Below are 12,856 nucleotides of genomic sequence, written 5' to 3' on the forward strand. Positions count from 1 at the left end.
TGTCTTTGCAGGTAGTAACGCTTCACTAAAACCTTTTGGTTCATTTTTCTTCAATGTCACTTTGCCTCCCCAGGAGCTGAGCAGCAGAGAGGAGGGCTCTGCACACAAATGTGCATGTACAGGGCAAAGAGCTTACCACATTCTCAATACTTTGTCTCAATACACACACACACACACACACACACACACACACACACACACACACACACACACACACACACACACACATACACAAACACACTCCATACAATACGTTGCACCCCTAAACCCCCGTGCATCCCCATCCCGCCCCAACACCAAAAGTCTTATTCAGAAGCACTCGCTTTGTGTCTCGCACCTGTCTTTAAAGGAAGGACTCAGAACTTAAAAAGGAGAACATTTTGATTCTGACAGAGCAGAACTGAAAACCTGAGTGGAGTAACATTTGAAAACATGTGATATGTAATAAACATGTGCTATTTTGGATGAGGCTCTCATGTGCACGGACATGGAAAATATGTGCATTTGTGTGATGTGTAACTAATGTATTCATTCATTCATTCGGTGTCTCACTCATTCAGGCTACAGTAGCATTTACAGTACTTAAATATTGTGTTTTGATTTTTTAGGAAATGTGTGCTACTATGATATGACCCCTTCATAGTGCTGCCGTCAAGTTTCTGCATAAAGGAAGTGCTTCAGAGATGAAGAGAACAACGGGTGGTTTACAGTGATATGTGTAGTGTATGAAAATAGTGAAACACTAACAAGTTACAACTTACATCACTCAGAAAAAGAAAATGGAGCTAGGTGGTTTAGGTGGCAGCAGCAGACTCCTTGATAGGTATCGGTGTATTAAGTTAACATATCCTGCTTGATATTTTGCTACGGTGCTGAAAAACAAACAATCCCTCTCAGGCCTCCACAGTCCCTCCCTGCTACAGCTCAATCTTCTGATCTTGCATCCTCTCTCGTCTCATTCAACCAGTTAGATAGAAGCACGGCTGCCCAATGCCAAACTCGACTGCTTTTCATCCAGACAGAGTTTCTGTCTTTACTGACGAGTTAATTTACAAGTTTCAGTTCCAAATCCTTCACGTAGCTATACAGAACCCTGGCTTCCATCTTCTGTGTTCTCGTTAGGTATTATTGCGGTGGCAAACTTCAAAATATAACACTCCAACCAGGCAATAACTATTTCATGTGTTTTCTGATTATGTATGTGTATATGCGTGTGTGTGCTTTTGTATGTGTGTCTTCACAGTTCACGAGTCTGGGGTCGGTGTTATTAAGACAATCACAGTGCTACCTGTTTGTCCTTGCTGCACAGTTGCTATCACAATCACATGTTGTACTGTAGTAGCATCATGCTATATTTCACACTTGGCTACCATTGAATCCTCCAAATCACTACATTCTCACACAAATCATCCTCCATGTTTTTCCATTCGCTTTGTTTCAAATGACGACAGTGAGGTGCTACAGCCGTTGCAAACAGATAAAGAGGGGGAGCACACACAACGTTTTAGCATTAGATGGAGGAGCTATAATGCTGATGAGGCCTGTGATTTTACTGCATATTGACTGAGGCTACTGATAAAGATTGTGAATCAAGATGACGCACGCTACTGGGAGAAATGACGGAAGAAGGAAAACGTTGATCTTTGTGTTGTGGAGCTGCTGCACAATACAATCGAGCAACCAACCCCCTTTTTTCCAAAGAAAACACGAGGGGTGAAAGAGATTCAGTTCCCTACCATGGTTAGACAATACTTGCAAACCCAGGCGCATAGGTTTCCGAAGAAACCGAAAACACGAAACAAGCTTCATCCACAAAAGGAAAAAGACGTCAGCACACGCAGACAGGAACACTCACGAGCAGGGGAACACAGCGGCTTTCTCATTCCAGCACTGAGCTCGCCGTGACATCACCGGGGCCAAAGAGCCAATCACAAGGCAGGGCTCAGCGCCAAGCCTGAGGCAAGAAACACATGCGGCAGAGAAGAATACACGCACACATACGCACACATACACACACTGACACATGTCCACGAAGCATAGAGTGCATATATCACATTGAGAATAATAAGGGAAAGGGTCCAGTGAAAGAAGCATGGGTAGGCTCAGCAGAAGCTTAGCTGTATACAGAAACCATCCATTGCGGGACCTTTTTTTTTTTTTTTTTGGCTGTAGTGTTATTGACTCAACTTGCAAACAAAAAAAATTCCAGTTGGGGGGAATAAGGTCCTTAAAATGGCCTGCGGCCCAAGCGTGGGCCAGCCCCTACCTTGTACCCCTTCAGTTTGTAGATAATGACAGTTCAAAAGGTCAAAGGGCATGCACCAGCAGTCATCATGCGATTACAGTTCACAGGAAGCACGTTTTTTCTTGGTTGTTTTACTGACATTTATGTTTTTTTTGTAAAAAAAAGAGAAGAAGATTCATGCCTTAGTCTAGTTGATATTTTTCTTTACAAATGTTATAAAACTACAACTTGAACTCCTCTTTTTTTTCCCACTGTCTCTTTTCATTTGTGGTGATCCATGGTCACACATTGAGGATGATTCTGTGTTTGTCATTTTGTAGTTTGCACTTCTTAGTCTTTGTCTTACTCTTCCTCTTCTCCCCTTGCTCATTTTCTTCTGCGGTCTGGTTGTGTTTTTGTGGAGGATGATTTGGCAGTGGCTTTCCGGTCCTAAAAAACAGAGACAGACACCATTTACACACAAGACACAGGCAAAATTAATTTGGCCTTCCAAAAACTATTATCAAAGTGTACTGAATGCCAAATCTGTGGTTCTAATTTGAACATAAATGAAAAAGAACAGCGTGTGAGAGACTATTGAGCTCTAACAGAGTCCAACATGTTGTCATTCAGGCTTCTATCCAAGCACTGGGATGCACAAGTGCTTGTTGTGTGTCCCGTACCTGGAGGACTGGGTAGTATGTGTATTTCAGTGTTTAACTCTCCACAGACTGGTGCGCTGCGCTGACTGAGCACCCTTTTTCACATCCACCCTCACCTGGAGCAAGGAGGGAGGGAGGAGGGAAGGAAAAAACACTTGGACCAGTTAACTACTGAATGCTATCAGAGCAGAAAACTAATGGGTCTGTCCGCCGGCCAGCCACTGTGGCTCGCTGCAGTCCCAAAATACCAACAACAAACGATGACAATGATGATGGCAATGTCTCACTTTTCTACTAACACTCATTTTATACTATGTCTTGCAGTTTTTAATATATGGATGTCTAATTTTTAGAATCCGAATTATCATTGACTCAGAATTATTGTGGGTCTGTTGTCAAATCTGCTGAGGGGACAAAATGTTTGTCTAGTGGCTACTGTTAAAGGTGCTGTAGGTAGGATTGTGACACAACATCGACAACTTTTCAGTCCCTCTCCCCTTTCCTCTAAAGCCCAAAACGGTCTCCTAAGCCCCTCCCCCCACAAGGGAGAATGTAACAAAGTTAGTTTTATAAGTCTTACCTACTGCACCTTTAATTTCCCACCCTTTGTGCCAGGCTATGTGACTAATTCACAGTAATCTGCTTGGGGTGACAGTGTTTATGTGTGAATATGACTCACTGTAAATAATGAAAACACAACTGACTCACCTTTCTGGCAAGCACGCGTCCGTGTTCATCAACAAACTGCGCCTCAGCAGCATAGTCCTCTTTCTCCTCTCTCTGTGCAAGAATAACACAATTTACATGTGAACAGCAATTCATAGTACTCATATTTGCGAGACAATATTTTTTTGGCAATCAGAAATGTGAAACAAAACCAAAAAGTATTGGACATGGCAGATATTCCTCAATGTGTTGCACCAGACAACACATAATCCTGGTTGCATTCTGGGACTTCATCAAAATAATCGATTTTGATGCTTGTTGAGTTCTTAAGTGAGACTAAATTTGTTGATGGTAGTGAGCAAAAAAAAGAATCACTTTGAATGTGTCATTGAATCAGATAATTTAAAAAAAAACATAAAGGGATGGACAAAGATGTTCCCCCTCCAGGCGCAGGAAGCAGCGGGTGGTCGGCAACCTGACCTGGCCCCGGCTCTGCTCCTGTTCCCAAGCACGTTGGCCCGCCTCCTGGTGAGAGAAGCCCAGCCCCTTGTCAAAGGGTTGCGTGCCCTGCAGGAGGCGCCCACGCAGCACATGAGAGTAACCCGTGTCACACACCGGAGTCAGCAGAGCCTCCTGGGCCACGCGCAAGCCTGGCATTCTGCCGTCACGTCCTGATGACACCGAGCCCACCCAGCCCTGCAGGGAGTCCTTGTCCGGTAAGTAGGGTTGAAATGCTCCGCCTCCCACCACCCTGGAGAGCAAAATGCAAATAAAGCAGAAGGAGGGAGAGAAAAAGAAACATATGTTGCCATTTTGAGTACAGACAGTGGAAAACAACAATGTAGTCAGTTTGACTACAGCTATAGCCGACGTACCGGTTGTCGCCGTTGTGCTCCGAAGCCCGACTCAGTCCCGACACCTCACACCGCTGGGCATACACCTGCTGGCCTGCAACAACAGAAATCCCTTCCACTGAACCCAACCCTACACCTCCACCTCCTCCTTTTGTTCCTCCTCCTGCTGCGAGGACCTCCCCTCTCCTCCCATCCAACCTCTGACCTCCCAGCTGGCCGTTTAGGTTGACCTTAGGAACGGCGCCACTGGCCCTCACCCTGTCCCATTCTGCCAGTAAAGTTGCTGGCTCCTGTGGCGCCTCCTCCTCCTCAACCTCCCCTTCTTCCTCATCCTCCTCCTCCTCCAGCTCCATGATGGAGCCACTGGCCCCACTGGCTGTACTGCCCGGGCGACCCAAACTGCAGGGAAGGGAGAGCGTGGCGCCCTCGGAGTCGTCAGCCCGACTGCTGCCCTCTAGCGACGAGTCCTCCACTGTGACCAACGAGGGGCTGACCCCTGCTGGCCACACCTGAACGTCCGACATCTCCATTAATGTGTCTTCCTCGGTGGTGGCAATGGGGGCACACTCAAGGCTGGAGACTTCCTGCCAGTAGGGCTCTGCGCCCAGCGGGGAGGGCAAACTGTACTGCATGGAGGCCGGGGACAGCAGCTCATCCTGCACCAGCCCATAACCTGAGGGAAGACAAGGGCGAGACAAGAGAAAGACTAACACCACACAGGCATAGCCAGGGGGAGGATGGGGAGGTGGTGGATCGACTGTTTCTCCATCCCATGAGGAAACAGTGGGGCTCAGCCCTGTCCCAATATACCAACAAAGAGACTAGAGTCCGTCTTTATAAAGCCACTAATTTAGGATTGAGATATCCTTCAATCCATTTCATTCAAGTGTGAGAAGCAAGATATATTGAACCAGCAATCTAACTCCAATAAATCCCAGGCAGAATGTTTTGTACTACTTTCAGTTTGAAAGGTAGAGCACAAGAACAATACTGGTCTTTCACTCTGAAATCAGCTACCTTTTTCTTTCTGATGTTGTTTGGTCTGATGGTTGATGTTTGTGGGTTTGATCCAAGCACTTTAGGTTATTGTCATTGGGACACAGCAATAAGAGTGAGGTGAGGGTCAACGGGGTTTGGTGCATCACCCATTATCTATGAGTTGAATGGTGCAAGGCTCTGCTACCGTGTAAGAAAGTGAATCTGCAGAACATACACTGTGTTCCTTGATAAGGGACATAAGGTGAGTCTAGATTTATCCAGCATACTGATTGCGGGGTTGGCACGATATAACTGTATCATTAGTACCATCTGTGAAAAGTATTCCGATTGGATTTTAGTATCCTGATTGAAACTGGAGTTCATAAAGAGGCTGATTGGCAAAAATGTCCACAAAAGCTTTTGCATTTATAATGCAGCCAATAATGAAATTACAATATTTAAAGAAGTGCTGCACATTTTAAATCTGGCCATCACAAATATGCATTTAGATAATTTTTTAAAATTTGTTTTACTTTAGATAACTGTTGGTGTTGACCAGTCAAGGCAGAGGCTGGGTGCTGTAGTTTGTTAGGAGTGACAAAACGATATCCCAGCAGCTGTGACACAAATACCAAAGCTGTAACAAAATTATCGTTCCAACCCTTGTCCCACCTTCCTGATTGGGAGTCAGCAGCATCTTGCAGATTCTGCAGAGGAAAATGCAAGTTACTGTTGCTCTTGCATTATCAGAGTCATGCATTTATGTGTGTCTGCATCCCAAGCATCCAAATAAAGGTTGTTGCGCACACACGAACGCACACACACACACACACACACACTTGAAACATATACATACATTAGACAGACCTTTAATCTTTGAAAAGTTTTTTTGTAATTGATTTTGCCTGTTAATGAAGGCAGTTTACATTATTACTTATAATTATTTAATTCTAAACTGACGGGACTTAATTGATTGTAATTAAATAAACTACATTATTCGGCTAACAAACAATAGTCAAACAACCTTTATATCATTAAATCTAGAATTACACTTTATATAGTAAGCAATGTATAAACAAAATACTTTTTACACACTGTTGGCTGCTTGACAATACATTTTTGTTCTACTTTGAGTCCATTATCAAGACGTCATTCATTGCAACAACACTAGCAAAGTACACAAAGGCACATTATATTCAGTGATCATTTTTTTTAAATATTTTTCTATTAATTTCAGGGCAAAACAAATATGTGTGTAATCATTATAATATAATTCACGTTCACATCAAAAATAATATTTTTAGTTTTGATTTATAGTGCATGCAGTATAACAACAGCTTTGTTATCTGAGTTTGAATGTCATTTAGGTTAGGTAGTCTTTTGATACGTTCTTAAGATATGCAATATGTCTTTCCACAACGTTTTTTTATTTCTTTTGTTCACTTTTAATACTTTGATTCAGTGGAATTTGTATTCATTATTATCTACTATCAAAGTTTAACATGGTTAAATGTCTAACTATTAAAAGTAAATTTACGTATTCAGTATTTCAACTAATATAATTATAATCTATGTGTGTTCTTTGGTGATATTTGAAGACAGTAATACTCTCACAGTTTTGTACCTGTGACCGGTTTGGATTGGGGATTGCATGATTACTCTTAAGTAAAAAAAATGTCATAAATTGTTGCATCAATGAGTTCAGATGAATGAAATCAGGTGAAATTGATCAGTAAAGGAGTACTTCACCCAAAATCAGAGTTAGGATGCGTTCACACTGTTCTGCTTTAGAGCCCAAATCCACTTTGGAGTGCAACATTTTCAATGAACAGCAAGGTGTGATGTCACCTTATGTATCAAGCTCATAGGTTAAAACCACAAACATCTGAAACTAAACACAGGCTTTATAGTAGCGTGGCTGAGATGGGGCTTAAAAGGAGCAACCCAAGGTATAACGTCCCTATTGTATTTGCTGTCCTTATCCTAACCAGGCCCAGACAGAGAAAAGGGAATTTGTATGTACGAATCAATTAGTTAGAGCTCATGTGTCTGATGACTATGGTGTCACTCTGAGGCAGTACATCGACTATAGCTAAAGTTTACACTTTAATTTATTTGAACAGATTTTTTTGTACTTTGATCATGGTTGTGAATTAATATGATTAGGCTTAAGGAATGCTCTCTAAGAAATTATGACTTTTATAAAAAGATGTCTATCAGTGCATTTACAGTATGGAAACTGCCGTAATGTAGAACTGTGGAATCAGAAAGGAAGAGGTATCGCTACCTGGATACTGTGCATGATTAACCCTATAGTTAAGCATAACAACTAGATCCTCAGAGAGGTTTGGTTATTTAATTTTTTTTTTTTTTAGCAAAGCTGACACGACGCAGAAATAACCGATGGTGTATTCACTGCTATGGGAAGAAAATGAATAAGTGAAACAATATAGCAGAATCTATCTTACCTGACCTGCCCAAACATGCATTTTCTATTCTCAGATTTTAAATGCTTCCAGGTCAAATTAATAAATGCAGATATGTTTACCTGCACCTGTCTACCATAATGAAATTCACATAGCAAGTCAAATTTTTGTAACTAAAAAAATGGAATCAATAACAACTCTAACACATTAATACATACTAAAAAAGTATGTATTAAAGGGTGAAATATCTCTTTACTGTATAAGCAATTATCTCTGAGATGTCGTATTAATGGTCGTAAATGTGAGCATGTGTGTGTTTCTGGGATGGTACAGGGCCGGGATGATGAGATGTGGCGTCAGAATGAGGTGAACAGGGGGGTAATGAGTCAGAATTAGAATGAGAGTTAGAATGAGTTAGATGGATCTGGGTTAGCCTTTCCCTTCCCTCCTGCTATTTTAACACAAACACACACACACACACACAGGTGTCAAAGGCACAGCATGTAGTGAAGCACAAATAAACTCCACAGAAATTGTCATGGCACAAGAAAACAAACAGACCAAAAACAAAGGCAACAAACTGCACAGCACACTACTTACGTCACCACCGTACAGGCACACACATATATACACACACACACACACACAATACTGCACTCATATTAACATATAGATGAGGACACACACTTTTGGCTCACAGGTGGGCCTTAAATGCACAGAAATAATCAAATACAGCTAAACACACCTCACAGCAATATCACTGCTGGCAGATAACATTCAGACAATGTTAACAGTTAGTCCGTCATCAGACTTGGGCAAAACATAGGTTACGAAAAATCAAATTAAATATCTGGATATAGATTGATTTTAATTTCAAAATTTGAGTAAAAGAATATATATACAGTCTATATATATTAAGAGAAAAAGGTGTCCAAACTAGACCCAATGTATAACGTCCTATAAAGACCATACTGATTCCCATTTATCGAACACTAAGAATAATTTACAAAGTTAGTAATTTTGCCCATGAATAAAAGACATCATGTCACAGCAACATTGTACATTGAACATTATGTGCTACGCAGCAGCTGACCATGTGTTACACCGTAGCATTTAACAACACACCATTTATTTTACAGTTAATGAAAAAAAAATTGTTATAGCATTAAAAACAAGACTGAGATACACCCATTGAACAGAGAAAATATTTTACACTGTGAAGAAAACTTCGTACATTAGAAGCATGCCATGCATATAAAGATGTCGGAATCAAAAACAGCAAACTTCATTTGGTTTGAGAGGAAACTCCTCACTCACACGTCCAGACAAAGATTGTCTGGAGTAGACCTGGGTTAAAATATATTTTAAGATATTTTTTTAAACTGAGCATACTTTATCTTGCAAGGCATTTCAAACACTGCAAAAACAAGATATAATATTCATTCATATACAATCCTTGCCAGCTGAACTAAACTAAATGTTATATTCTTGACTTTCTCTGAATGCTAACAAATTTAGCTACAATTAACTACAGCCCAGGTCTGAAACACGCTCACACACAAACTATCACACACACACAAACAGATACTGTAACAGCAAAGCATGCGGCATGCACATGCACAAACTGTAGTACAGACACAGAGCTGGACTGAGAGAGGAGGAGAGGGTCCCCGCTCGACTGAACGAGGGAGGAGCGCGGGAAAACAAGATGACAAGAGAAGGAGGAGGCCCAGAGGTCAACATGAGGTCATATGAGGTCAGAGGTCGGACAGGAATAGCTGTGAGGAGGAAGAGCAGGAGAGGGGAGGAGGAGGAGCAGGGCGGCTGGCCAGCAGATATGACATGTCATAGGTTCAGAGACAGACTGAAAGTAGGACGGAGAGAGGTTGTCCTGAGCAAAAGACACAATTTCGAGACCGCTAGAACATTGCAGCTACGTTACAATGTCTGCTGTCAATCAAGCTTAGTCTGAAGTAAAATTCTGTCTTGTTCTCAAGAAAAGAAAGACAAAGATAGAAAGAAAGAAAATAGAAAGAAAGAAATAGACAGAAAGAAAATAGGGAGGGATTGAAACAAGGTATGAAGGCCCAAAGCACACTATCATGTGTACTAGTGCCATTTTTGACTAGTGTATCCATCCCAGACACAGATGTATGCGCACACACACACACACACACACACACACACACACACACACACACACACACACACACACACACACACACACACACACACACACACACACACACACACGCATGTATGTGTGCACACACTCAACACAGACACACGTATACACATGTAATCCAAACAATCATAAAAACCCTTAACTGAAAATCAGAAACTACCCATGTATTGAGTTTTTTCTTATCCGGCCTTTAAATATCTCAGTTAATTTAAAAATCCTGTCAGTAATAGCAATAGGGAGTTATCCTCGTTTCTCATATGAAGTAAGAAGAATAAGAACAGTCATGTTTAGGGCTTAAGTATGAGGTGTGAAAAACTGTAACTGAAAATAAATGACTTGTGCCCCAGTGAGGCAGTGGTAGTGCATGCTGCAAAAGGCCGGGTTCATGGTGGGAGAATGACACCATTCCTCAGACCTCAAAAACATCATCTGAGATTCATCATCATCATCATCATCATCATGTCATGAGCAGCAAACCACCATGCAGCCCGAGTTCCCTTCAACTTACCCCTTCTGAAAAACGGGGGTCTAATAACTCGTGGCTTGTGCACTAGGCGCGGTCGCCTTGTGTCCGTGACCTCTTGTGGAGCAACAGAAACAAGGTAAAATGGCTGTTACCCAGATTCAAGGGAAGCAGGGAGGTTTTCAGAGGTGGAAAGTAAACGAGTAAACAGCTCACCTTAGTGAGCTGAAGAATTTTGTCTCCGATTTTTCGTAGTGCTGACTATATCAGCAGTTGTGACCAATACATTTGTTTACAAAATGAAGCGTTTGAGTAAATAAATCCTGCGGGCAATCCTGAGGTTATTTGTTCTAGTGAATAAATATTCATATTGAATATTCTTGTAATATTCAGTAGTTTTTTCATATTATTTCAATCCTTAAATTCCTATTCCTTATGAACATATATATATCTGCAAATATTACCAAGTACATCAAAAACTGTACTTGGCAATTGAAGAACCTGACAATCTGATTAACTTTACTTACAAATTCTGCTTAAGCATTTATTCACTTTTATGCACTTAATTTCTTTAAACTTTCCATTTCTGATCGTTACAGATCATCATAATCAGTTTCGCCATGAATATACTGAGTATTAATTTCATTTTATAATCAAAACTTTAATAAGAATCCAACCCTTTGCCATTTTTCTTACATATCTTGAATGGGGAATCATTTCCATTCTTAAAACAAATGGATTCATAAGTTGCAATAGAAAAAAAGTGAAATTATTTAATCTTGGTGATAGATTAGTTTTAAATTAAGAAGGTGTTGGGACTTAAAACAAGAGTTAGCAGTCTACAGTCTAAATGTAGTGGGGTAATTCACTGTTCATTGATATGAATGGCTACTGATTTGAATATTGCATGTCTCATGTGATGTTTGACGTGTTTATGGTGTCTTACCATTGAGGACACTGGGGGACAGCAGGGTGGAGTCGCGGCTGACTAGTCGACAGGCACCCTCCTCTGGATAACCGGGGATTGGCTGTGGAGCCTGACCCTCTAGAGATGTTACAATGTCTGCACGGTCAATGTTTTTCAGAGCCATGTACAAGCTCTCCACTGAGAGGGAAACACATGGAGGGGAAGTAGGAGACAGAAAACAAAGAGATGTAGACCAACAAGTAAGAATGTGTATGAGGACAGGGAAGTCAAGAAATCGGAACACAGAGAGCATTCACTTTGTGCTGCCATTGATTAAAAACAATCCAGCAGCAAATCTGTGACTTACAGCAGTTTGTATGTACTGATAAATGAATACTACAGTATTGAAGTAGCTAACATTACATTAGCGATATACAGTAGTGTTGGACTTACTCTTGGCTCTTTTGCCTTCTCTGCTGGCCCACAGGTTGAGCAGGGCAGAGCTTTGGTCCAGCAGGGAGTTGGGATTCTCCACACGGATCCTGTTGATGTCGTCCACACTAAACTGAAGCTCCCGTGCCAACTCTAACAAATGGACAGTCAAAGTAGATATAAAGATACATACAAAAGCAGACAGATACCGTAGATTAGAGCCCTGCAAGCCCGTCGTGGCCCGTTGGGGCCCGACAGGCTAAGCCCATTCGGGCTTTTTTTTTACAGATCGGGCTCGGGTCGGACTCGGGCTTATTTTAGCTTCTCTCCTCATTGTGCCCATCTTAGTAGCGTGTGACGTGTGTGTGTTTGCGTGTGTAGCAGAGACAGCGTGCATCAGAGAGCGCGCGTCAGAGAGAGAGAGCGCATCAAAGAGCGTGCGCGTCAGAGAGAGCTTAAAAGTGATTGATGTTGGTCTAGGGTCGGGCCGGGTTCGGGCTGAAAAAATTGCAGGCGTTGTCGAGCTGGGGTCGGGTAGGGCTTGAACACCACGGGCCAGGGCCGGGTTAGGGCTGGAGTTTTTGGCCCGTGCAGGGCTCTACCGTAGATACATAGGTTGTTTATTTTTTTTTATATGACTAACCTGCCCAGCTCAAACCCAGCTGTTCAGATATGATGTTGATCTTGATCTCAGTTCTTTCCATGGCATTGACTGTGGCTAAAATGAAAAAAAGATAAAAACAGCCACATTAAAGAAAACTAGGTGCCATGCCAGCAGTGTCAACAAGACAAATAAGTGTACATTTACTGAATTTAGGAGGTTGTACTCTAACACTAATTAACATTTATAAATAAATAAATAGAGTAAGTCTAAGTCACAATTTATTTGGACAGCCGAGTTGATATTTAAGTGACTATACTTTGGGACTTAGTGGACATATAATATCAACTTTGGACCATCCAAATGTATGTTATTGACAAATACTCAAATACTGCAGAGAGTTGCTATTCGATTCTTAAAATGTCCTTTTTTGTTTCAATAAATCTTCTGTGTCCTTA

The 12,856-nt window shown here is 41.6% G+C and overlaps 1 protein-coding gene across 3 annotated transcripts in view; it reads right to left on the reverse strand.

Annotated features, from left to right (window-relative positions):
- Nucleotides 1–299: 299 nt before the first annotated feature.
- The window catches only part of ank1b (ankyrin 1, erythrocytic b), an 86,788-nt gene continuing 74,231 nt past the window's right edge, over nt 300–12,856 (reverse strand). Inside the window, exons 36-43 of one of the 3 annotated variants that reach the window (XM_028600767.1) lie at nt 12,441–12,515; nt 11,819–11,950; nt 11,405–11,563; nt 4,428–5,079; nt 4,168–4,303; nt 3,595–3,666; nt 2,908–3,002; nt 300–2,674 (exon numbers count right to left, since the gene is read on the reverse strand). In XM_028600767.1, coding sequence (XP_028456568.1) covers nt 2,934–3,002; nt 3,595–3,666; nt 4,168–4,303; nt 4,428–5,079; nt 11,405–11,563; nt 11,819–11,950; nt 12,441–12,515 — 1,295 coding nt within the window. In that variant the 3' untranslated portion in view covers nt 300–2,674; nt 2,908–2,933. The remainder of the gene's footprint in view (nt 2,675–2,907; nt 3,003–3,594; nt 3,667–4,167; nt 4,304–4,427; nt 5,080–11,404; nt 11,564–11,818; nt 11,951–12,440; nt 12,516–12,856) is intronic. The other 2 variants (XM_028600768.1, XM_028600769.1) reach the window with 2 other exon arrangements.

Source organism: Perca flavescens, chromosome 16 (assembly GCF_004354835.1).
Source record: "Perca flavescens isolate YP-PL-M2 chromosome 16, PFLA_1.0, whole genome shotgun sequence".
In the NCBI taxonomy this organism is placed as follows: Eukaryota; Metazoa; Chordata; class Actinopteri; order Perciformes; family Percidae; genus Perca; species Perca flavescens.